The following is a 19,722-nucleotide window of genomic DNA, read 5'->3' as shown; positions in this document are numbered from 1 at the left end:
ACAACTAGCTAGACGTCTATAGAAATCAGAGTTCACATCAATTTCAACCTGAGTGGTTCACTACAAATGCACGCACCTCCGCTATACTGTACGAGCATGGTGCACCAAGTATCAGGAGACGCACAAGCGCTGTCCAGCCAATGTTATTGCAATGTAAAGATATCTTGATCATATTCTGGTTTCCCTTCTAACTAATACACAGAGAGTACCGGCTTGACGAGAACTGCGGTAAAGAGTGAGACACCAAGGTTGTTCCATCGTCGACTAACATGTTCCAGGGGACTGCAAAGATACTACCCCATACGTAAATAAGCCTCAGCCCTCGCGCGCTCGAGCTACACTGGCTCCACTGATCCTTGGAAGGTTGGTCGTGTGAGCGTAGTCGTCGATCTATCGTCTAATTGGATAATTGGGTCGAAATAACTGGGGAATATCAAAGCAGCGACTTTAAGAACTGGGAGTAAGAGTGGACCACAAGCCATTACACAGAGATAGTACTATATAGGTCAGCAAGCTAATATAGAGGTATGTTCAAGACTCACCAAATAAAACGGAACTTTCCCTCTCGTCTTATAGATCATTACAAAGGCGAAAGTCCATCCAAGGACAAATCGAAGCCCCAAGAAGCCATAATATTCGATCGCCCAGATTCGCGGATATTTCCTTGGCTCGTTATCCTCGACGCCCTCAATCAAGGTGTTTGTTGATGAGAAGATACACCCAAAAAGGAATATCGGGAAGATGCCGTTGAATAGAAGTATCGAGTAGGTTGCATACAATGAATACTGCCGGTGTCTATAAAAGATGAGCTTAAGATGTAATTCTTCAGTAGTCCACTTACAGTATCGTGAAAAATATCATTGGTAGCATCGTACCAGTTAAAATTAAAACCACAGCGACGAGAACTTTACCGCGAAGAATGTGCATAGGTTGAGAGAGAAGCAGGTACTTGAGAACCGGTGAGCATGTGTGTATAGATGTTGGAATGATTTCTTACATCTAACAAGACCAGGCACTGCAACGCGATATCTATTAGACCTCGCGTTGTATCTCCCGTGAGGCCTTCATCGCACTGAAATAGCCAAACCAAAACGAGCAGGGTTGGATAGGAGAAGCCTATCAACAACACAAACAGATGCTCCCAAAGTGGAATAAATTCCAGCTCGTACTTTCGCAAGGCTTGAAATTTGCACCCCAGTAGATGTAATAGCCGGGAGAAAATCTGCAACAGGAATGTGCACACGCAGGCTCAGCGAAGAGCGGTGAAGAGGAGATGTAACTCAGGTAACGAGAAGGCAAACGCGCATGCAGGCTCAGCGAAAAGCGGTGAAGAGATGAAGTGCATCCTCAGCCAACCTGGGCGTAACCAGCTCTATATTCATGTCGGTCCTCTCCGCGCCGCACATCCAGGTCCTGGCTCTTCGTAGACAACATGCCCGTCACGGCATATAATAATCATCAAGAGGTTGAAGTGGTTGACAATCTTTCACGTCAATCCCTACCAACATATGAGCGGCAGCATATCCGACCATACCGACCGCCCTCCCGCGTCGCTTGCGGGTCACTTATCGAGAGTAAGGGCAGGATAAGGTGCGGGAGAAGGTGCCGGGATTCATGGCATTGCCGGCAGACGATCTTTCAAGTCCGGGATGCGTAAATCTGACCGATGCTCACATGAACTTGCGGGCGGCACCACATCCGAAGGGCTTCATCATGGGGCGGGGAGATTGAAGTGGCGTTCCGCAAAGTTTTGGTTTATCGGCGCTATGCCGGACTGGGAGTGCGACATGTCGCACTCCCAGTCCGGCATAGCGCGTATAGCGGCAGCACAACAACACACGTTCCCATGCTACTCAACCTACCGTATCAACGCATTAATGATGGGTATAGGACACAGGTTGTTTGATTTCAAAGGAGATGATGCTCAGTATACTGATTACCTTGAGCAACATCTTGTTACACTTCTGCGCTATTTTTTTGGCTTTCCGTATCAACTACGCCAATCGGTCATTCCGCCTCATCAGCCTACCTCTTTGCCTCACCAATGTATCTCTTTGCCTCCTCCACATCATCAACCTACCTCTTTGCCTTACCAGCTTCGCTCTCCACCTCATCAGCCCAACTCTTTACCTCACCAACCTCCTCCGCCTCATCAGCCTACCTCTCTGCCTTACCAACCTCCTCCACCTCATCAGCCTACCTCTTTGCCTTACCAACCTCACTCTCCGTCCCACCAACCTCAGCTCCAATCACCGTCAAACGCAACGTGGTTTCAATATACCCCTCCCACCAAGCAACCCAAACGAGATCACGAAGACCAACGCGGACGTAAAACTCGGCGTGAGACTGAACTCGACATTTTTATCAAAGAAATTGCCAATTGGCAAGCCAAATGGGAGCGCCTTGGGTTTGACTCTTTTGCACCGAATCTCGTGATAGCTACCCTCGTCAATGGTTGCAGAGAAGCCTCATTAACCTTCCTCGTTACTCGTCATGATGGCGACACTCGCCCAACAGTCTCAACAGCCTCAACAGGCGGTCCCCCGGACGACGAAAAAGAGTTGACACTCAGACGCTTGGAAGGTTACGTTGATGCCACGAGTTGGGTTGGAGAGAATGGAGAGCTGCATACGCAATTCGGTCGTTGCACGGATCTTATACTTGCGACGGTCGGCCGCGTGTTGGAATTTTACAACTTTCCAAAGGACAGAATTGACTCCGTCATGACAAAAAGGTTCGGTAAACACAAATCTGATTATTTTTATCGCCTTCGCCTTGGTGCTGGTTGGGCAGTCCGGAACGCGACGGATTTGATGGAAACAGGAGGCTGGGACAACGACATTTGGGAAGCTTTGCTCATAAGTATATTATTTCCTTTGCTCTTGGAATAGAAGCATTGCTAACATAGCTAGGCGGCGTAACAATATCTCAATACGGGACTTTTTCAAGTAGTCGAGAGAGTTCCAAAGCTTTCACAAGTGGTTTGAGACCATACAAAAAAATATTGCCTAAATCACGGATGCCGTTTTGTATTCTTTCTATGGCGAAATTGGTGGTTGGCGATGCCTTTTCGTTAGTAACCCGGTAACATTAAATGAAGAGTAGTATTTGGTTAACGAACTTAGGTTGAAACAAATATGCAGGGCCTTGGACTGTAAGTTTAGCACTATTTCAAGTAACGCCCATTTTTTCCAGAGTTTTCTGTGCAAGATCACACCAAAATGTAAGCTTTCCTCTTCCCGGACAAGGGCAGTACAGAAACTAAACTAGGGATAATTTTTCTTAGCTATTCAAATTCCTGTACAGGAAATTGAAGAGACGGCGTCGAGAGAACATGAGGGACCACACGCTGAAGACAGCGACGTTGACGCACCCACACCAAATCAGCAGCAGAACGGAATAGCTCCTCCTAATTCACCACCGCGCGGGAATTGCTCCGGTGTTACTGAATCAGCAGCTCCCGCCGGCGGGAGCCCTATTATGCACCGCAATGGCAACACGAGGAATGAAGACGATCAGCCTTCAAGATCTCAGCCCTACGCCACTCCACTGAATCGGGAAATAGGGGACATGTCGCATGGTGAGTGCTGCTGATAACGCCATGTAAAAACTGATACTTACATCCAGGAGATGTACCCCAGCAGGGTAAGGCCCACGTCCCCAATGCAATGCCCCAATTTGAAATTGAATCATGTCAAAAAGGTGATTTCTCTCTATCTGGTTGAACTGAACGACGACTAAATACCTGCATAGGGCACAAGGAGAATCCGAGGCTAGCAGGGCAGATCACACTCCACAACCAATCCTTGCGGAGACAGCAGCCGGCGAATTCCAATTCAACGCAACAAACACTGCAAATGCTTCCCAACGACCTAGGAAGCGCAATTATAGGACAAGATGGGCTAAATGCGGATGTACATGGCCCTCAATCGAGCTCCGCATATGGAGCGGATGGTATGCGGCAGTGCGCCCAAGCGGATGTTGGTGGTCAAATATGCCTAACGGGCCAAGCAGTAGGAGACACTATACCTTGTGAGTTGACAACGGCGCTGTTAAAAAGGATACTAACACGGAAGAAGTTGCATTTCAGCAGACTGGGGGTCAGATTTCCGCTGATGTGCCCTATACCCAAACCGCACATGAACAAGGTACTTCCCACACTTCATTGAATTGCACAATTGCTAAGTACTAGTCCAGGACAGCTGGCGAGTTTCGGTCCACCGCAACAAACATTACCTGTCAGACAAGACAATCTACCAATGGACCTCTTTGATTCACATGGTTGTCTACCAATGGACCTCTTTAATTCACACGGTTGTCTACCAATGGACCTCTTTGATTCACACGGTTGTCAACCAATGGACCTCTTTGATTCACACGGCTGTCAACCAATGGACTACTCTGACTCACGCGGTTGTCTACCAATGGACTACGTTGATTCACACGGTTGTCAACCAATGGACTACTCTGATTCACGCGGCTCTCTACCCATGGACTACTCTGATTCACGCGGCTGTCTATAAATGGACTAGTCTGATTCACACGGGTTCCCGTCAGTAGACAACGCCTTTAGCCCACGTGGTTGAACGACTCGGTCTTCACAAAGTCCTACCAGAGGACCGCTTTAATCTTGCAATTTCCAACCTACTTAGCGGGCCAGTGTGTGTGTACAAAGACAACGCCGCCGCTAACAAACGCATACTTGTTGGGTGCACGGTAGACTACCGTTCCGCGAGGGAAAGATATAGACGTGTTCCCGTCCGAAACATAAGGGGATGGAGATCCGTCCAGAACCCTAGTACAAACGAGCAACTGCTCATGCTCGCCAGCTACCCATGCTCCTTCGATAGGATTCCTTGGTGTTGCTAGGCCGGTGCGCTTTTGTGCCTGCTGGATTATTAGCACCAGATTTTAGGATCTCGACAGTTCACTAATGGGATTATCCCGCACTATTGCAATTCCCTTGGCTACCTCATCACCTAAAGGGATAATTTTATGTTCCACCCCTTCACTAACACACTCGTTAAAGTATTTCATCGAATCGGCCGGCTTGTATTGTTCATTTTCTGCAAGCCATAAATCCAGGTTTATTATCATGTCTTGAGCCTCTTTGCTGAGCACCAATATCTCTAGATGTTTCGGCATCGGAGGAATTTGAGTTTGAAGGTCGTAAAAGGGTGTGATTCTCTGGGAACGCTTAGGTCACTGCGACAACAAAGGAATTTGTTAGCTTTGTTCTTCGTGTAGGGGGTATTCAAGCCAAACATGCTTTTTTGACGGGGCCGAATGCAAGATGTGTCGTTGCCAGCTGGCTGGTCGTTTCGGCGAGTTGTTTGAATTGGTGGGGTTAAGCCAAGTCTACCATGTGACGTGCGCAGAGGCTCATCGAACGTCTCGTGCCCTTCCTTGGACACGTGAAACCTATGCAAAGAAAGTTTATTATCATGCGGTATGTAGCGGGGGTCGGTGGGCTTTGTGGTGTATTTGGGCAAGCTGTTGCACAAGGCAGAGGCATTCGCCCGACGTTCCGCGGTTGTGCCGGCTAGTGCGGAGGCACGATGCGGGCAGCCACAGAGGCCCGAATCCTCGTGGCGCAATAGTCTTGGCGCCCTTACAAGCCTCATCACGATGGCCGTGCTACCACCCTGCAAGTTGACTCTCTTTTGGTCCTGGTAGGATCGTTGCTCTGTCCGCCGATGCTTCGAGCACATTGGAGGCAAGCAGCCATGCAAGTCATATTCTAACCGCTTTGTAATGCAATAGGCCGCTGACACCTTATTCTCCGTAGGTATACTCATGCCGCCCTCTCCTATTTCATGCCATTTGATGACCCCGATTCCGACAAGTCATCCGACGGTTCGCGCGCAGCACAGTGGTCCACATGCCTTCCATGGCGTTTGACGGTCTTTGAACGATTTAGGTGAGCTGATTAGGATGTGGATGAACAGTGCCCTGCTGTAATAACATTTGCCCGATCCTATATAAAGTCCATTCCATTCTTTAGCGTTCTCCATTCTATTATCCGAAGTCAAATGAACAGAATGAGTCTATCTATCTGCAAGACTATCATGAACAACGTTCATTATGAAATCTTTAAGCGGGATGTGATACCACGAGAATATGACGAGGGCGCCATAAGCTTTCAAATGAGTACTATTCAATTCTTCCTCGAAAAATCCACTCCAACTCCAACCATCTCCACTCCAACCACCTACACTCCAACCATCTTCACTCCAACCATCTCCGATCGCTTACTTGAGCACAATGGGCTCGCCTTTGTCCAAATCGTTGCCCCTGAAGGCCAACTAAACCTTTCGACGATGGCTCTCTATTGGGCCGAAGGTGGAGGGTTGATTACTGGAACGGCCGTTGTGGCTGGAGACTTTGAGCTTCCGTTCACTCAAGCTAAGACGTATGGAACATTCAAAGGAAAAGTGAGAGGCATGTGTTAGTGACCCATTTAGGCAAACTCTTTTCTCACACGTGCGTATAGATTTGGCCAGCGAATTAAATAAGCTCTAATTCAAGGGCGTATCAACGGGTCCTGCAGGCACCCGCTCAGGTACTTGAATTGGCTGGAGATTGGGCAGCAGCAGCTCTTCCGTTTTCTCTCATCGTTCCTTTAACGTCGCGGTTACATGCGCATTCGCTGCATAAGACATTATCATGGTCGCACTTGACTTTGCGTTCCGAGGATCGCACGCCCGATTGCGTCGGGGGGTGGCGGTTCGAACAAGGGAAATTCTAATCTATTATCATTACAACTCGTCTCCCTTAATCCTCAGCCTACTGCCCTATGGGTCGACCTATTGCGTGACATTAACGGAGACAATCTGCTCAACATCTATCTTCCATCGACTACCATGCCCATTAACTTCTAGTGTTCCGATACAGGAGGAGGTACAGCAACGCGCTCCAGGCGGCATCGCGAGGAGGCCGTAATAATATTGTCGTGCTGCTCCAGGCGGCATTGAAAGAGGCTAGATAAGATCGTCGGGGCTGCTGGACTGTGCGGACCGTTGTGGGGATTTGAACTACGGCGTCGCGAGTTGACCTCAGCTTCTTCGTGGTCGAGCAGTAGTAGTGCGACCACCTGTTGCTGTGATCATGCCCAGAACCAGGAGCCAGCCAGACCGGATCCAATCGCTCGCGCAACTCTACGTTCGCGACCATCCCCATCGAGTCAACCGACGACATGTGCGTCCCACCTGCAATGAAATGAGGAGTTGCAATCAAAGCAAGCGCGGAGGGACTTGCGAGAGCTGAGCTCGCAAGTCTGCTTGGCGCCCAAGCTTCACAAGCCCGCAGCCGATTTAGCTCAGCCTCATCGGCTTGCACCAAAGACGAGAATGAGAATGAGCACCCCAACGATAATCAAGATCCCTCCATCTGAAAAACTAACACGCCCAGCTGTAGTAATTGGGCGCTTTGAGAGTTACTCCCAGTGCCAGAGCCGAGCCGGGATTCTGCAGGTATCGGATATGAGGTGCGGCTGTGCCCAAGTTTTGAAGGGTCCCGTTCTGGTGCCCACTGTGGATCCCGTTTCTGGCACTCAGTCTTAAACAACCGCCAGCTCCAGAGTCAGCTCGAAGGCTAGCTCGAAGATCTCGGGCTGATCTCCCGGCCCTACAAAGAAGATGACGGGCGACAGGGTTGTATACCCAGCGGTGACGCAGGCAGACTTTGCCGAGCACGAGATATCCCACTATACATTCGATGTTTGTATCGTACTCTCCAGTATGAAAATGTACGGGCACAGCATCGTCCAAAGGAGATCAAGGTATGGAAGGGTGGTGTGGTATACACGACGGGAGCAATAGATGTAATGGATGCGAAGACTGGAACCTTGGTCTGAAGTTGTATCAGAGCCGTCAACTGGGAAAGCTCGGCCTTGGAAAGAATTTACGAAGAGGGATGGCCGGCGGCCTCCTGCTGAGGCATAGGAGAGCCAGTCGTAACTCTTTCCACCTCGAAATCTCCTCAGCGAAGCGTACGTTACAGGTCTCCGGAGTGGTCTTGTAAGACTAACGCTGTTCAAGAGGCAGAGCGTTCCTGAAGGTACAGGCAATCGATACGTTGAGCGACTCACTCTCCTGACTTTCAGGTCCTTCTAGTGTTGGAGTTCGGTGGTGTTAAAGGCTTTGACTTGGGCGCGCTCGTGGTAGGGAACGCGTAGTGAGAAGTGCCCGCTTGCCGTTACCTGGTTGTCCTTGCCAGACGGCTGGCCGGAAGTAGTATAGGGCACTGGAATTCCTTTGCGGGTTCAGGGTAATGGGAGGGCCGGTCTTGACTTTTCACCTCGAAATTTCCTCAACGAAGCGTACGTTACAGGTCCTCGGAGTGGTCTCGTGAGATAAACGCTGTCCAAGAGGCAGAGCGTTCCTGAAGATACGGGCAATCGATGCTTTGAGCGACTCACTCTCCTGACTTTCAGGTCCTCCCAGTGTAGGAGTTCGGGAGTATTAAAGGCTTTGACTTGGGGCGCTCGTGGTGGGGCCCCTTCTACCCCTTGTACAGGTAGACCTTGGGCATTGGTTTAAGGAGGGGGGGCGGGAGTAATGGGAGAGCCGGACTTATCTCTCTTCACTCTCGAAACGGGGGATTTCCTTTGCAGCATGTGCGAACGCATCTGTACTGCGCCTGGGGTCCGATCTGGGAAGAGTTTGAATATACTCTTCCAGTCCATGGCCATATCGTTCCTGTACGCGAGTAACCGCAGGTCGTCCGACTCCAACCACGGTACACGCTTTCGTTTGCGGAAGCGCATATCGCCTTTGTTGAACCTCGGATCTTGAGCCATAGCACGAGGCTTATATTCCGTTGTGTCTTCGTCTGCATCCTCGTCCTCATCCTCTTCGCCCATGTGGTTGTGTGGATAGTCAGCGCCACGATTTGCAGCATCGCTCTGAGGGTTACTCATGTGCAGACTGTGGACTATCTGGTTGGCCAAAACCGTGACCAGATAATCGAAAGAGGGACGGCCGGCGGGTTTCCCAACAATGTCGAACACGTAAGGCTTTATACGCTCTTCCGTCAATTATTCCTGATCTCTTAACCAAGACATTACGACGACCTCTGCAAGTCCGTCGATACCATTTTGCTTCATTGATACTTCAGCACTCCGGCGGGCCAGGGCGAAAGTGGTGAGTTGTTCGTAATAATTATGTGCATCGCCCTTGCTTGCTCGGTCCTTAGAGACAACGCCCCCTGCCTTCTTAGACTTTTGCTTCTGGGTCCCTTAGGTACTAGAAAGGGCCACCGCGCGCATTAGCTTAAGGAAGTAATTGGCTGCCGCAAGCTAGAATTTAACTATAGTAATATATCTATTAACAATTTTTCTTTTAACCTACACCTCTACATGTACAAGCTTAATAGGGATTAGTTAGACCTAAATTACTTAGGAAAGATTTCTAATAGTCTTTAGAAAACTAGGATAAAGAATCTACTTATTAATATTAATAAGGTTGACTTTAAGGGGATAATACTACAAGAGTTAGCTATATAGAAGATCTTCCTTAGAGAGTAGTATAAGGGTTACCCCCTTAGGGGACCTATAATTACTATATCTACTAATAACAAGTATAATAAGATTCTATAAGCAATCTTAAAAAGGTACTTAGTGTTACGGTAACTACCCGCAACACCTTACCCACCACAATTCGCCTATTACGTGGCTTCGTCACCTGATCTCGCACGGAGCTCGTGAGCTCGCGCCATACGCACGTCCCGCCGGTATATCTTCTTCGCCGGCGCTCCTAATTTCCTGTTCTTTACACAATGTCTTGAACCTCCACGTAATACTGTACATAGCACCTAATTGATGCTCCTATCTGAGCCTTGTACCTCTGCTTGTAGCATTATCGTGACACTTAGTTATTAAGATAGTCTCCCTTAATAGTAAAGAATGAGACGGCAAGCCTGCATTAGGAAATGGATGCACCCCGTTCAGGCAATCCGCGCCCTCGCTTACGGTTTTTGCGCTACGCCCGACCCGGTAATCGACCTCGACGGCTACCATAAAAGGCCCCCCCTTCGCCGTCATTTTCCCTCCCTCCCCTCATCCTATTCTCTCTACTCTTATCGGCCCATCCCATTTGCACAGCCCGTCTTCGCCGCCCGCCCCCAGCTCATCACCCTTCATGAGGCATTTGTCGAAAACCTAGCCCGCCCTCTCCGTCGTTGGACCGGCCGGCCAAGGCACCCGATTTCCCCTTCGTTACTCTGTCCTCGCAGCCATTCCCCTCTCGTATAGGCTAGTCATCTCAGTTTTCGCACACGCTGCCGCTGGACAACGCACTTCTGGGCTGCCCGCAATGAATTGTCATGAGCAAGACGCTTCTCCTTTTCCCTTTGTTCCACTTCTCAGACTGGATCTCTCCATGACGACCTGGCCATTTACTCGCATGTGCATTAGTGTCGCCCTCATGGTCTCAGGATGCTCCGCCTCGCATGACGTGTCTGCCGTCTCTGTAACGTCAACAAGAAGAAGGTGGGCAGCAAGGTGTCGGGTTTAAAGTCGCGATTTGACCTTTCGGGTGACGATGTGGAGCCGGAGCTCGATGAGCTGGTTGGAAAAGCGCAGGCTGATGGGCTCTGTCAGCCGGAATATACAGTTACAAATCGTACTGCTGTACTGCGTACGGCGACCGGCCGAGGTGGTGTACAGACGCATGATATGGACGATTTCTCTGTATCCTCTTTAAATGTGTTGCTGAACGCGCTTGACGCAAAGCAGGCCGCCTTTCCAAAGGTTTCTATGGCGCTGCTGTTCGAATACAAGATGGTCTGCGATCCATCGCCATCCTTAGCAAAGAAGCAGGCGGCAGTTGAGTCCTTGCCGGCGACTACACCAAGGAGTCGCAGCGGGAAGCTGTTGCAACAGCACGAGGCTGCGCTGGATAGGATTACGGACGGCAGCCTCAAGCACCTGGATCTAATGCGGCATTGGAAGTGTACGGACCAGGGGTGTACCAATCTTAACAGCTACTGCTTTCTCGACGGCGGCGAGCATTATGTTCTCCTCACCAAGCAACAGGAGGTATGGGCCAATGCTATAGCTCGCGGTGAGGCTACCGTCTTAGTGCCTCCAATGAAGCTGCTGAAGGAACTCCAAAAGGACGGGCCTGTGGGCGCGATGTATCGTCGAACGGCCAAGACAGCAAGAGCGCAGCAGGCGACGAGTACTATGGACGACATTAAGGCGATGATGAAGCAGACGGTGGAGTTTTCTAGCACGCAGCAGATGATGGCTATGGCAGATAAAATCTCGAATATCCAGCAGCCTCAGCAGCAGTCTACCCTCCTCCTCCTCTGCCGCCGTACTACCAACCAAACCCGTATCTTCCTGCTGGGTATCAACCATTCTCGTATGCGCCAGCACCGACGCCTCCGCCTCCACCTCCGCCCGTGCCTCCGGTGCAAGCCCCGGATACTACAGCATCTACTCGGCCAAGGAGCTCAAGTCCTGTATATCCAGAGGAAGAGGATGCGGATACACTGGACGCTTTCTTCCATTGGAAAATCAACACTATACAGAACGCTGGCGTGCGTCAACGGTGGCAGCATGCGGCTCAGGTTGTGATAGATCAGGCATGGGATATTACTTTCCTCCGTCAGATGATAAACAGGAGCTCGGAGGCGCATCGCGCGGCTATGCAAACTGGGTATTTTGGATGGAGTAGCCGTCAAGTTTGCTGAGGAACTGCACAAGTTTAAGCAGCCATATCGACAGAATAAGGCGGCGTTTGATCTCGTTCTGCTACAGAACAGGGTGCAGGGCAATAACACGCATATGTAGTGGGTAGCTAGTGCTTTTTTTAGTGTTTATATAGCGGGTTTAATACAATAAACAAAGTCTATCTCCTCTATGCACTAAGGCTTGAGTATCAGTGCAGTCGAGGGGTGTTAAATACCCGGGGCTTAAGTATTAGCGCAGAGGACGTCGACATGAATATTTTGAGGCTTGAGTATCAGCGCAGGCGACCTCCCTCTGCGCTGATACTCAAGCCTCAAAATATTTGACATCCTCTGCACTGATACTCAAGCCTTAGATCTAATATATACCGTGCTCTGCGCTGATACTCAAGCCTCGCGTATATAACCCCCTAATTTCTAGGAGACAGCTCGCAATAGCTTTATATTCTGCTAACTAAGTATATAACTTAGACAGACAACCAAATTACACGTGTAAACGCGTATATTCACATACGCGTGTTAAATATATATACACAGTCAAGATATATAGAAGTCACAGTTATAATTCTTAAGTGGACAATTGAACAATCTGAATTCTCTCTCTACTACTGCCTAGCGCGCTGTCCGGCACGACGCCTGGGCTTAGGGGCCCGCTTCCACGATACCCTCTCTCCCGCCGCATTGGCTACTACTAACCCTACACGAACTACATTTACCGCCCAGATTGTCATTGGTATAGAAATCTACATGATACCGACGACAGCCCCCAGCAGGCATGTCCTGCGTGCACTCCACGCACGCACCGCAGGGCAGGCCCGCCTGGTCTTGGCCGTATAGGCCGTCGATGAGCTCCGCGTGGGCGAGCTCGGCGCGGCGGCTGCGCTCTCGGAGGAGGGTGGCGATGGTGGAGGAGGCGAGGGCGGCAGCGAGGTCGTTGGCGTGCTGGAGGGGGGTTGGCAGGCTAGTAGCAGAAGGAAGCAGAAGGGGCGGGCCGGCAGGGCGACGTTTTCTAGATATATGTTAGCCAGCTTCTATACATATATAAACACCACAAATCACATACGCTGGAGGGGGCGCAGGCCTATCATCATCCTCATCCTCGTCGTCAGACTCCGGAATGTCAAAGACATCCCTGCTAGCAACTATAGCCGCAGGGCGTACGGGCTCGCGAGGCACCGGACGAAGCCTCCGAGGGCCAGAATCTATGTCCGGCTCCTCATCATCGGCTTGAACATCCATCATCTCCCCCTCAAGGAGCGACCCAGCCGCTACTACTTGAGGAGGATCCGGATGAACCCCAGAGTGAAGGAAAGGAGGCCACGGCGGAGAGTCGGGAGGGGGGGGGGGGGGGGGGGGGGGGGGGTCGGGTTCGTTGAGGATCTTGTTGACGACGGTCATGAAGTAGGTGTAGGGGTCGAGGTCCATGGTGGTGGCGTGGAGGCGGTAACAAGATGCGAGTTACGGAGTCCAAAGGAAGAAGAGAGTCAAAGAGAAGTGAGGTTATATACCTACGACTGAAGAAACTAGCGCAACAATAGAAACAGAACAATAGACCTTCACTCGAAATTTCACCCGCACTGATACTCAAGCCTCAACCCAATTATCCGTCTCGCCCCTTTCGTACGCCTCCAACTCCGCGCGGATTCTATCTATGTCCTCCTTCGCACAGTACACGCCTCCAGCCGCGTGACGGAACTGCTTTCGAGCAAAGCGATCGCACCGGCTGCGCTCAATTGCAGCCGTTAGGAAGTCGCCAAAGGTGCGAAAGTTCGGACGGAGGTAGTGATAATGTCGCCGGCGCCAGCCAGTCTTCTCGTTGAATATAGACTCGTCAAGGAAGATCAGATCCTCCGGTTCATAGCGACCGATGACCTCAAGGTACGTCCGCCTTAACTCCTCGCTGGCGCGGTTTGACTGGCGCTGAGCCTGCTTCTTACTCCATCTATTCCTCTTTATCATGCGCGATATAGCCCCCAGTCTCTATCAAAGCAAAGAACAAAGGAGCGGCTACAAAGGCGGCAACGGCGCGCCAGAATCCAGCATCGAGATGGGCAAAGCCGCTGAATGGCAGAAGAACTTGACCGACCATCTCTGCTAAGCGGCTGTAAAGTCCTCAACCCACGCTGTAAGAGCTGGGACCCAAACATTATTGCGGACATCACCGACCCTATATTTTGTGGGCAAGTAAAGTGGAACTGGCAGCGATGAAAAAGGCGACCGTGATTGCAATGTACTTGGACGAGAACACGGTGAGCCCTATTAGCTTGCTGGAGCTTGGCCTCTTTGCAGATAGCGGAAAGTTAGTTGTGTGCTGCCCGGAGAACTTCTGGCGCAAAGGAAATGTGCAGGTCATGGCTAAGGAATATGGCTTCCCGCTGTTGAAAACGTATGAGGAGTTCCTCCCAGCGGTTAAAGAAAGGTTGGAGAGACCAAGGAACGGGTTTTAGCAGGCTCTCTTTTCTGGCTGCACTTCTTAAGTGGAGACTTGCACGTATTAATAGTTCTGCCATCTATTAAAGTAACTTATGTCGGACAATGGATTGTAGTTATAGGGCGCGGAGCATTATAAAGCGAGAAGAATGCAATGAAATTACTCTACCACCATGTTCCTTGGCTGGATAGTCTCCTAGCTCACTAGACCGCATACCGCAGGGAGTGGTGCCGGCCGCTCCCTAGCGACCAATTTTTACAGCTCCATTGCGTGTTTGCGTGGTGGGCCAGCGGGCTAGTAATAGCGCTAGCGTACGCCACACGTGGGCTTGCCGAAGTGGCGGCAATGTTAGGACTGCGTGGTGAGGTGGTTTTAGAGGTGGAGACAAATTGGGCAACCGACGAGAAAGAGGTACTGAGAGGGGGGGAGCTAGCCGGTGACCGTCGGGCCCACTCGAAGTCTTGCCATGGTGGCAAAGCGGTGGAACTGGCAGCAATCGCGGTTAAGCTTAGGGTACAGCATACGGGAGTGCATTGTGAATGGGCTTGATTGGAAGTTGAGATGAGAATGTGCTACGGTCTTGTGGGAAGACAATTAGCACACGCCGGAATCACGTTAGAGGAAGTGGCTGCCAGATGCGACGTGCGTCCTTACGTGATTATACAACATGCTCAGAATTGGTCCTTCAGCTTAGAATATGTAACCTGCGCAATCAATAGCCGTCGCAAACACACTTTCACCGCCCCCCACCGACTTCACCACCTACCACTCCATGGAGTCCATCCTGGGCCCTTTACCCATACTCCAACGGCATGTATGCGGGTAAAAAGGATTTATACCTTTTCTTATGCTGTGAGGATACCGTAGATCCAGTACTCAGCCGCGTAAGGGACCTCGAATATTGTTGTCTGGATATTCTCGCAGGTCGCAGGCGCGCTTCCACCGGCAGTTACCAACCTATAGACCGTGTTGACTCCACTCTGAGAGCCGCCAGCGTCGATTAACTTAAGCCAGGGGACGGCGCCTTCGTTAGTCGTGCCTGGACAGGAATAGATGGGCGCAGTCATCGTGCCGTTCTTCTTCCCGTTAACTTGTGGGAAAGGTGGCGGGGGGACGTTGTCGAGGCTGAAGGTAGGAACCATAGCGCTGGTAAAGAAGTGCTTGCCGAGGATAGTGCTGTACCCTGATACCGCGAGCCAGGAACTAAGTACTGGCGAATAGGAGGACAGGCTAAGGGCGAGTGTGGGGATAGTATTAATCTTCCATTTGGCGAAAGGATCAGTGCTTAGCTTAGTGCCTAGATCGTAGAGCGTAGCTATCCACGTGAAAAATTAGCGTTATTGCCATGAAGTAACTTAACTTAGATTCAATTCTCACCTTTTGCTCCTGTAGTGCCTGGTGCGGCAGAAGACCCTGGGGTGGCGCATGTATAGTTTTGAGTGCCTAAACCAAGCAGGATGTACTTGAGAACTAGACCCGTAGGGCCGGGCAAGGTGTTGTTCGGCATCTCCAAAACAAGAGCCTTGGAGCGAGGTTGGAGCTGATATAGGGAGCTCGCAGACTGAGTCACCAGCAGTAAGATAGCCATAAAGGCGGAGATGATGGCTTTAGGAAACATATCGGGTGTTGATGGTAGATTTTGGTTAGGATATAGGAGATTAAGAGGGCTATAGATGCTATATGCACGAGGAGCTGGCCTGATAGTATAGAAAGCAAGTGTCTCTTCGACGTACGGCCGCACCATCTTATACAAAGCCTCCTCCCGATAAGCTTAGGCCCACAAGACGGGCTGCAGGAGACAACCTGCAAAGGGTTAATCTTTTTTTTACGCGTCAGGCTTCATAAGTTTCACGCGTAAGGTTTCAAAAGTTCACGCGTGAGGCTTCTTCGCAACCTAGCTATCGTCTGCCGTGCCTCCGCCGTGATAGAATCCTTGCGGTCAGGATAAACTAACGCTAGACTAACAGCTTCGCTTAAGGCTCAGCTCCCACGCAGAGCTAGACCGCGACGTGGTGGCGAAAGCCCTCACGGATGGCTTACGTGGGGGTAGAAATATGGATGAGAAAGGGTTTCTTATTGGAAAAATGGTTAAGAAAAATCTTCAGCAAGCTTGCTACAAGTTAGGAAGGATGCGCTATGTTATACAAGATGGCAATAAATCCTCGCATACAAACACTAACTAGTTAAGTTACATCTCTGCTAACGTAACCATACTCACACCTGTTACTACAAGCATATTTAACAGCCACTATCGTCTATATCAAACTAATTAAAAGCCCCTTATAATTTAACAATGCAATACGCTTTCTTTAAAGATGAAAGAATGTGCTTTATTTCACTAAACTTAACTTTCTCACCATGAGATATCATGCCGAAGCAACTTTAACCTAAATTATTACCGCTCCTTATCCCCTAACTCCTTAGCTTACCCTTCACACCTACAAACCCAGCACCACTAGCCTCCTAGAATACGGTTCCAATCTAACACTCTCCCCATCTCTCTACTAGCCCTAGGCTTAGCGTGTAAGACTTCTCCTAAAATCCCCAGGACTAGTTAGACGACGTGTTGATACATGATATTAGTAAGAAAGTGGGATACCGACCTCCTATTTTTGGGGTGCGGAAGAGTGCAGTTCTTTTTGTCTAGTCTACAGTGTGTGCATTGTTGACCGGGTTTAGCATTATATCTCACTTTTTTCCGTCGGCAATTCAGACAGGCCCTTGAAGCTCTCTTGACTTGGAGTTGCTGGCATAGTAGCTGCCTACATGCCTAGCCAGTTACAACTTCTACAGAGAGGGGTTGGGGTACGGTGGCCTACCCTGCCTACTGTGCCTACTGCTGACTCTAATTAGTGCTTCTGCCTACGCATACAGTCACTTCCTACGTAGTATATAGTTTGGCCTTCGGGCCCCCGAAATAAGAAAGAGTTCACATCAATTTGCAACCTGAGTCACAGGCGTCAATGCATCACCATATGATCACCCGTAGTCTCCCTTAGTGGTTCGTACTGGAGCTCTCACGGCCGATAGGCTTCTTTCCAGCCGCCAGTCATACTCCAAGGCCGTGTTCGTACACATTCATGGTTTCCTCAACCGCTACGCTTGTGAGCGCTGCGCCCACGCGTATGCCGCTACAGGAGAATTCTCCACCTTTGCAGGTAGTATTCCTTATTCCTTCTCTTCTTCGTACGGCTATCCAGCTTAGGTTGCGTGTCTCTCTATTCATTCATGGACAATGCCTACTCCAATTGCATCTTCCCTGATGGGGCTGCTGGTTGTGGCGTCCGCTTTCTCTCTAATAACCAACAGATCCCGTACGCCCAATTCCACGCACAATACCCGAACGCCCCCCCTGCTCAGGCAACTGCGAGCAATGCGATGCAGCTATACAATCAGAACTTGCCTGCTCGAGGCGGCCGTGGCCGTGGCCGTGGCGCTCCAGCAATTACCGGAGGCCCTGGTGGAGGACAAGGTGGTCGTGGTCGCGGTCGCGGCGGAGGTGCTGGTCGTGGTGCTGGTGCCTGGGAGTCGTACGAAGTGACAAGCTTTCTTCTCTTCCTCTAATTTCGCTCGTGGCGAATGAGGCAGGAAAGTCCTTTTGCTACCTCTATAGGTCTCGTACGAGCCTAGCAGGTATACATCTTTCTTACACAAGACGGCACACTTCCTATCTTCCTAGGCTAGGATAGCTAGCCCAGGCAATTATCAACTCTATCAGAACTATATTGCTCTACTCTATAAATGCTAAGAGAATCTACAACTAACTCTACCGCCGGACTGTATTCCTCGAGATACTTCTGCATGTGTGGCAGGACCTCTAGCGAGGATACTGTGCTAAAGGACTGTAGGGCGAGAGCGGCAATGCCCTTGTTTATTGACGCAAAGCAGCACTTCAAGCCGGACGCAGAGCCAATTGTAGGGGATACGTATTCGGTATTCAGCGTATCTGCAAGATGCTTGCCGTTGACTGGGGCTGCAGTGAGGGCGTGGGGGCCAGAGATAGGTATGCCAGGACGTTTCCAGGTCGAGTCTGAGGCAAGCGAGGGCGGGCCGCCGATGATGCCGCCGTCTACAAATCGCAACGCCGGAGTCTGGGACTCAAAGGTAGCATTGATAGCGCGAGCAGTAGAAGGCGAAATCGCGTTGAGGCCAAGGAAGTAGAGGGGGTGGCCAGAGGTTGGTCGTGGAGCTGGCGACGAATTGAGAGCGCTGATGATGCGGCTGGCGGTTACTACAGCATCTCGAGGAGGGACTATGGAAAGGATGTAGTCGCATTGTGGGACGAGCTCTGTGTCAATGTTTACCAGGCTAATAGAGGCCGAGGATACGCGCGCTTAGGTTGCAGAGCTGCGATTTGCAATGTTTGTGAAGACGCGGTAGTTGTGGGCCTGGAGCAAATTGGCTATGCCCAAGCCCATGCTCCCAATGGACAGTATGCCGACGTTGGCTAGCGGAGCAGACATAATGTGGGAATATGTACAGAACTGAGAAAGGAAACACCTACAATGTTGTTTAAGAGGGACTTGCGTGCTCAGCCGTGGGAGTGACGAGATGAGTCGTCGGAGATAGTGGCCTAAATCCCAGTCGTCGTAGTCGTAGTCACGTGAGCCAGGTGAGAGGCTCAACATCAAAGCTTCCCGTCTGACAAGCCGTCAACAAGAGATGCAACCATCGAGAAGCAATCGCTGCTGTGTCTGCTCGTCTCGCTTGGCTTTAGAATTGCTCCATGTCCAACCCCACTACCGTTAAAATCAATAGACGCCGTTCAATCCTCCGCCTCTGAGGCTGGTGCTTCCGTCAGAGTAGAGACAAATCGCTGTCCAATCCCATCAAAAAACTCGATACTTTCATCTCAATTCACCGTCTCAAGTTCCATATTTCACTCTTGCATCCTTTTTGACCCTCGGTATCGGGGGCTTAGCGCCAGCGTTGGATCGAGTGCAATTGAGGCAGTTTCCAGGCAGTTTGCCCCATCGAGACGGCCGCCAGCAACCAACCACAGAACGCGCAGCTTGAGAGCACCTTGCTGGTCCGCAGTCTCTAGATTGGTAATAGCATCATCGCGCCATCATCATGAAAGCTTTCAACTCCTCCGTCGGCATCCTCTCGCTGCTCGGCAACTTCATTTCACCAGGAACGCCAGAGGCTCCTCAAGCCGTCGCCGTCATGTCTGCTACTACCTACAGCCTCCCGGCGCTCCCGTATGCATACAATGTAAAGACACCAGCCTCTAAAATGGCAGTACCCGGTTTGCTGATCCCCGCAGGCCCTCGAACCCCACATCTCGGCCCAGATCATGGAGCTGCATCACAGCAAGCACCACCAGACCTATGTCACGAACCTCAATGCTGCCGTGAAGTCCCAGCAGGAAGCGATCCAGTCCTCAGATATCCCAGCCCAGGTCTCCCAGTCCAGAACGTAAATTCCATCGTCGATCTTGCGGCTTGTTACCCACATCTGCTAGATGGGCACATGGTGACTGCACCCTGCCGTGGTGGGCACCTGCTAGACGATAGCTGCATATGGGTAGGAGATCTGGGCCGGGAATTCAAGCCACCGTCGATGATTGGTACCGACAATAACAGGCGGTCTGTCGC

At 50.6% G+C, this 19,722-nt stretch overlaps 10 protein-coding genes across 10 annotated transcripts; 3 read left to right on the top strand and 7 right to left on the bottom strand.

Moving 5' to 3' along the window:
* Nucleotides 1–335: 335 nt before the first annotated feature.
* On the bottom strand, nt 336–927 carry BDZ99DRAFT_474876 (uncharacterized protein; the record flags this gene model as incomplete). The annotated part of the gene is made up of 3 exons (XM_033721937.1): nt 336–497; nt 543–795; nt 842–927. The coding sequence occupies 3 exons, from the start codon at nt 925–927 to the stop codon at nt 336–338; spliced, it is 501 nt and encodes a 166-aa protein (XP_033579729.1).
* A 722-nt stretch (nt 928–1,649) lies between these two features.
* Nucleotides 1,650–4,728, top strand: BDZ99DRAFT_559138 (uncharacterized protein; the record flags this gene model as incomplete). Its single annotated transcript, XM_033727248.1, has 8 exons — nt 1,650–2,862; nt 3,144–3,154; nt 3,196–3,223; nt 3,287–3,580; nt 3,628–3,702; nt 3,754–4,032; nt 4,080–4,148; nt 4,198–4,728. The coding sequence occupies 8 exons, from the start codon at nt 1,650–1,652 to the stop codon at nt 4,521–4,523; spliced, it is 2,295 nt and encodes a 764-aa protein (XP_033579728.1). The 3' UTR covers nt 4,524–4,728.
* Nucleotides 4,729–4,848: 120 nt separating this feature from the next.
* On the bottom strand, nt 4,849–5,915 carry BDZ99DRAFT_273350 (uncharacterized protein). Its single transcript, XM_033713912.1, has 3 exons — nt 5,270–5,915; nt 4,949–5,205; nt 4,849–4,887 (listed from the first exon to the last, which is right to left on the bottom strand). The coding sequence occupies exons 1-2, from the start codon at nt 5,796–5,798 to the stop codon at nt 5,198–5,200; spliced, it is 537 nt and encodes a 178-aa protein (XP_033579727.1). The 5' UTR covers nt 5,799–5,915; the 3' UTR covers nt 4,849–4,887; nt 4,949–5,197.
* Nucleotides 5,916–8,536: 2,621 nt separating this feature from the next.
* Nucleotides 8,537–8,920, bottom strand: BDZ99DRAFT_518575 (uncharacterized protein; the record flags this gene model as incomplete). The annotated part of the gene is made up of 1 exon (XM_033725312.1): nt 8,537–8,920. The coding sequence occupies one exon, from the start codon at nt 8,918–8,920 to the stop codon at nt 8,537–8,539; it is 384 nt and encodes a 127-aa protein (XP_033579726.1).
* A 1,393-nt stretch (nt 8,921–10,313) lies between these two features.
* BDZ99DRAFT_497096 (uncharacterized protein) lies at nt 10,314–11,816 on the top strand (the record flags this gene model as incomplete). The annotated part of the gene is made up of 3 exons (XM_033723486.1): nt 10,314–10,456; nt 10,498–11,336; nt 11,378–11,816. The coding sequence occupies 3 exons, from the start codon at nt 10,314–10,316 to the stop codon at nt 11,695–11,697; spliced, it is 1,302 nt and encodes a 433-aa protein (XP_033579725.1). The 3' UTR covers nt 11,698–11,816.
* Nucleotides 11,817–12,336: 520 nt separating this feature from the next.
* On the bottom strand, nt 12,337–13,119 carry BDZ99DRAFT_518573 (uncharacterized protein; the record flags this gene model as incomplete). Its single annotated transcript, XM_033725311.1, has 2 exons — nt 12,337–12,703; nt 12,758–13,119. 2 exons carry the CDS (start codon nt 13,117–13,119, stop codon nt 12,337–12,339), a joined length of 729 nt encoding a protein of 242 aa, XP_033579724.1.
* Nucleotides 13,120–13,278: 159 nt separating this feature from the next.
* BDZ99DRAFT_518572 (uncharacterized protein) lies at nt 13,279–13,653 on the bottom strand (the record flags this gene model as incomplete). Its single annotated transcript, XM_033725310.1, has 1 exon — nt 13,279–13,653. One exon carries the CDS (start codon nt 13,651–13,653, stop codon nt 13,279–13,281), a length of 375 nt encoding a protein of 124 aa, XP_033579723.1.
* A 1,317-nt stretch (nt 13,654–14,970) lies between these two features.
* Nucleotides 14,971–15,632, bottom strand: BDZ99DRAFT_384061 (uncharacterized protein; the record flags this gene model as incomplete). The annotated part of the gene is made up of 2 exons (XM_033715361.1): nt 14,971–15,440; nt 15,503–15,632. 2 exons carry the CDS (start codon nt 15,630–15,632, stop codon nt 14,971–14,973), a joined length of 600 nt encoding a protein of 199 aa, XP_033579722.1.
* Nucleotides 15,633–17,570: 1,938 nt separating this feature from the next.
* On the bottom strand, nt 17,571–18,588 carry BDZ99DRAFT_518570 (uncharacterized protein; the record flags this gene model as incomplete). Its single annotated transcript, XM_033725309.1, has 3 exons — nt 17,571–17,646; nt 17,891–18,411; nt 18,499–18,588. 3 exons carry the CDS (start codon nt 18,586–18,588, stop codon nt 17,571–17,573), a joined length of 687 nt encoding a protein of 228 aa, XP_033579721.1.
* Nucleotides 18,589–19,198: 610 nt separating this feature from the next.
* BDZ99DRAFT_518569 (manganese and iron superoxide dismutase) lies at nt 19,199–19,547 on the top strand (the record flags this gene model as incomplete). The annotated part of the gene is made up of 2 exons (XM_033725308.1): nt 19,199–19,339; nt 19,392–19,547. The coding sequence occupies 2 exons, from the start codon at nt 19,199–19,201 to the stop codon at nt 19,545–19,547; spliced, it is 297 nt and encodes a 98-aa protein (XP_033579720.1).
* Nucleotides 19,548–19,722: the final 175 nt, after the last annotated feature.

The sequence above is a fragment of the Mytilinidion resinicola genome (genome assembly GCF_010093595.1).
Source record: "Mytilinidion resinicola strain CBS 304.34 unplaced genomic scaffold BDZ99scaffold_6, whole genome shotgun sequence".
NCBI classification, from domain to species: domain Eukaryota; kingdom Fungi; phylum Ascomycota; class Dothideomycetes; order Mytilinidiales; family Mytilinidiaceae; genus Mytilinidion; species Mytilinidion resinicola.
This window is presented reverse-complemented; position numbering and strand designations above follow the sequence as displayed.

Excerpts from the sequence above, each read along its gene's own strand:
- BDZ99DRAFT_273350 (XM_033713912.1), bottom strand. The coding sequence starts at position 5,798 with ATGAGTATACCTACGGAGAATAAGGTGTCAGCGGCCTATTGCATTACA.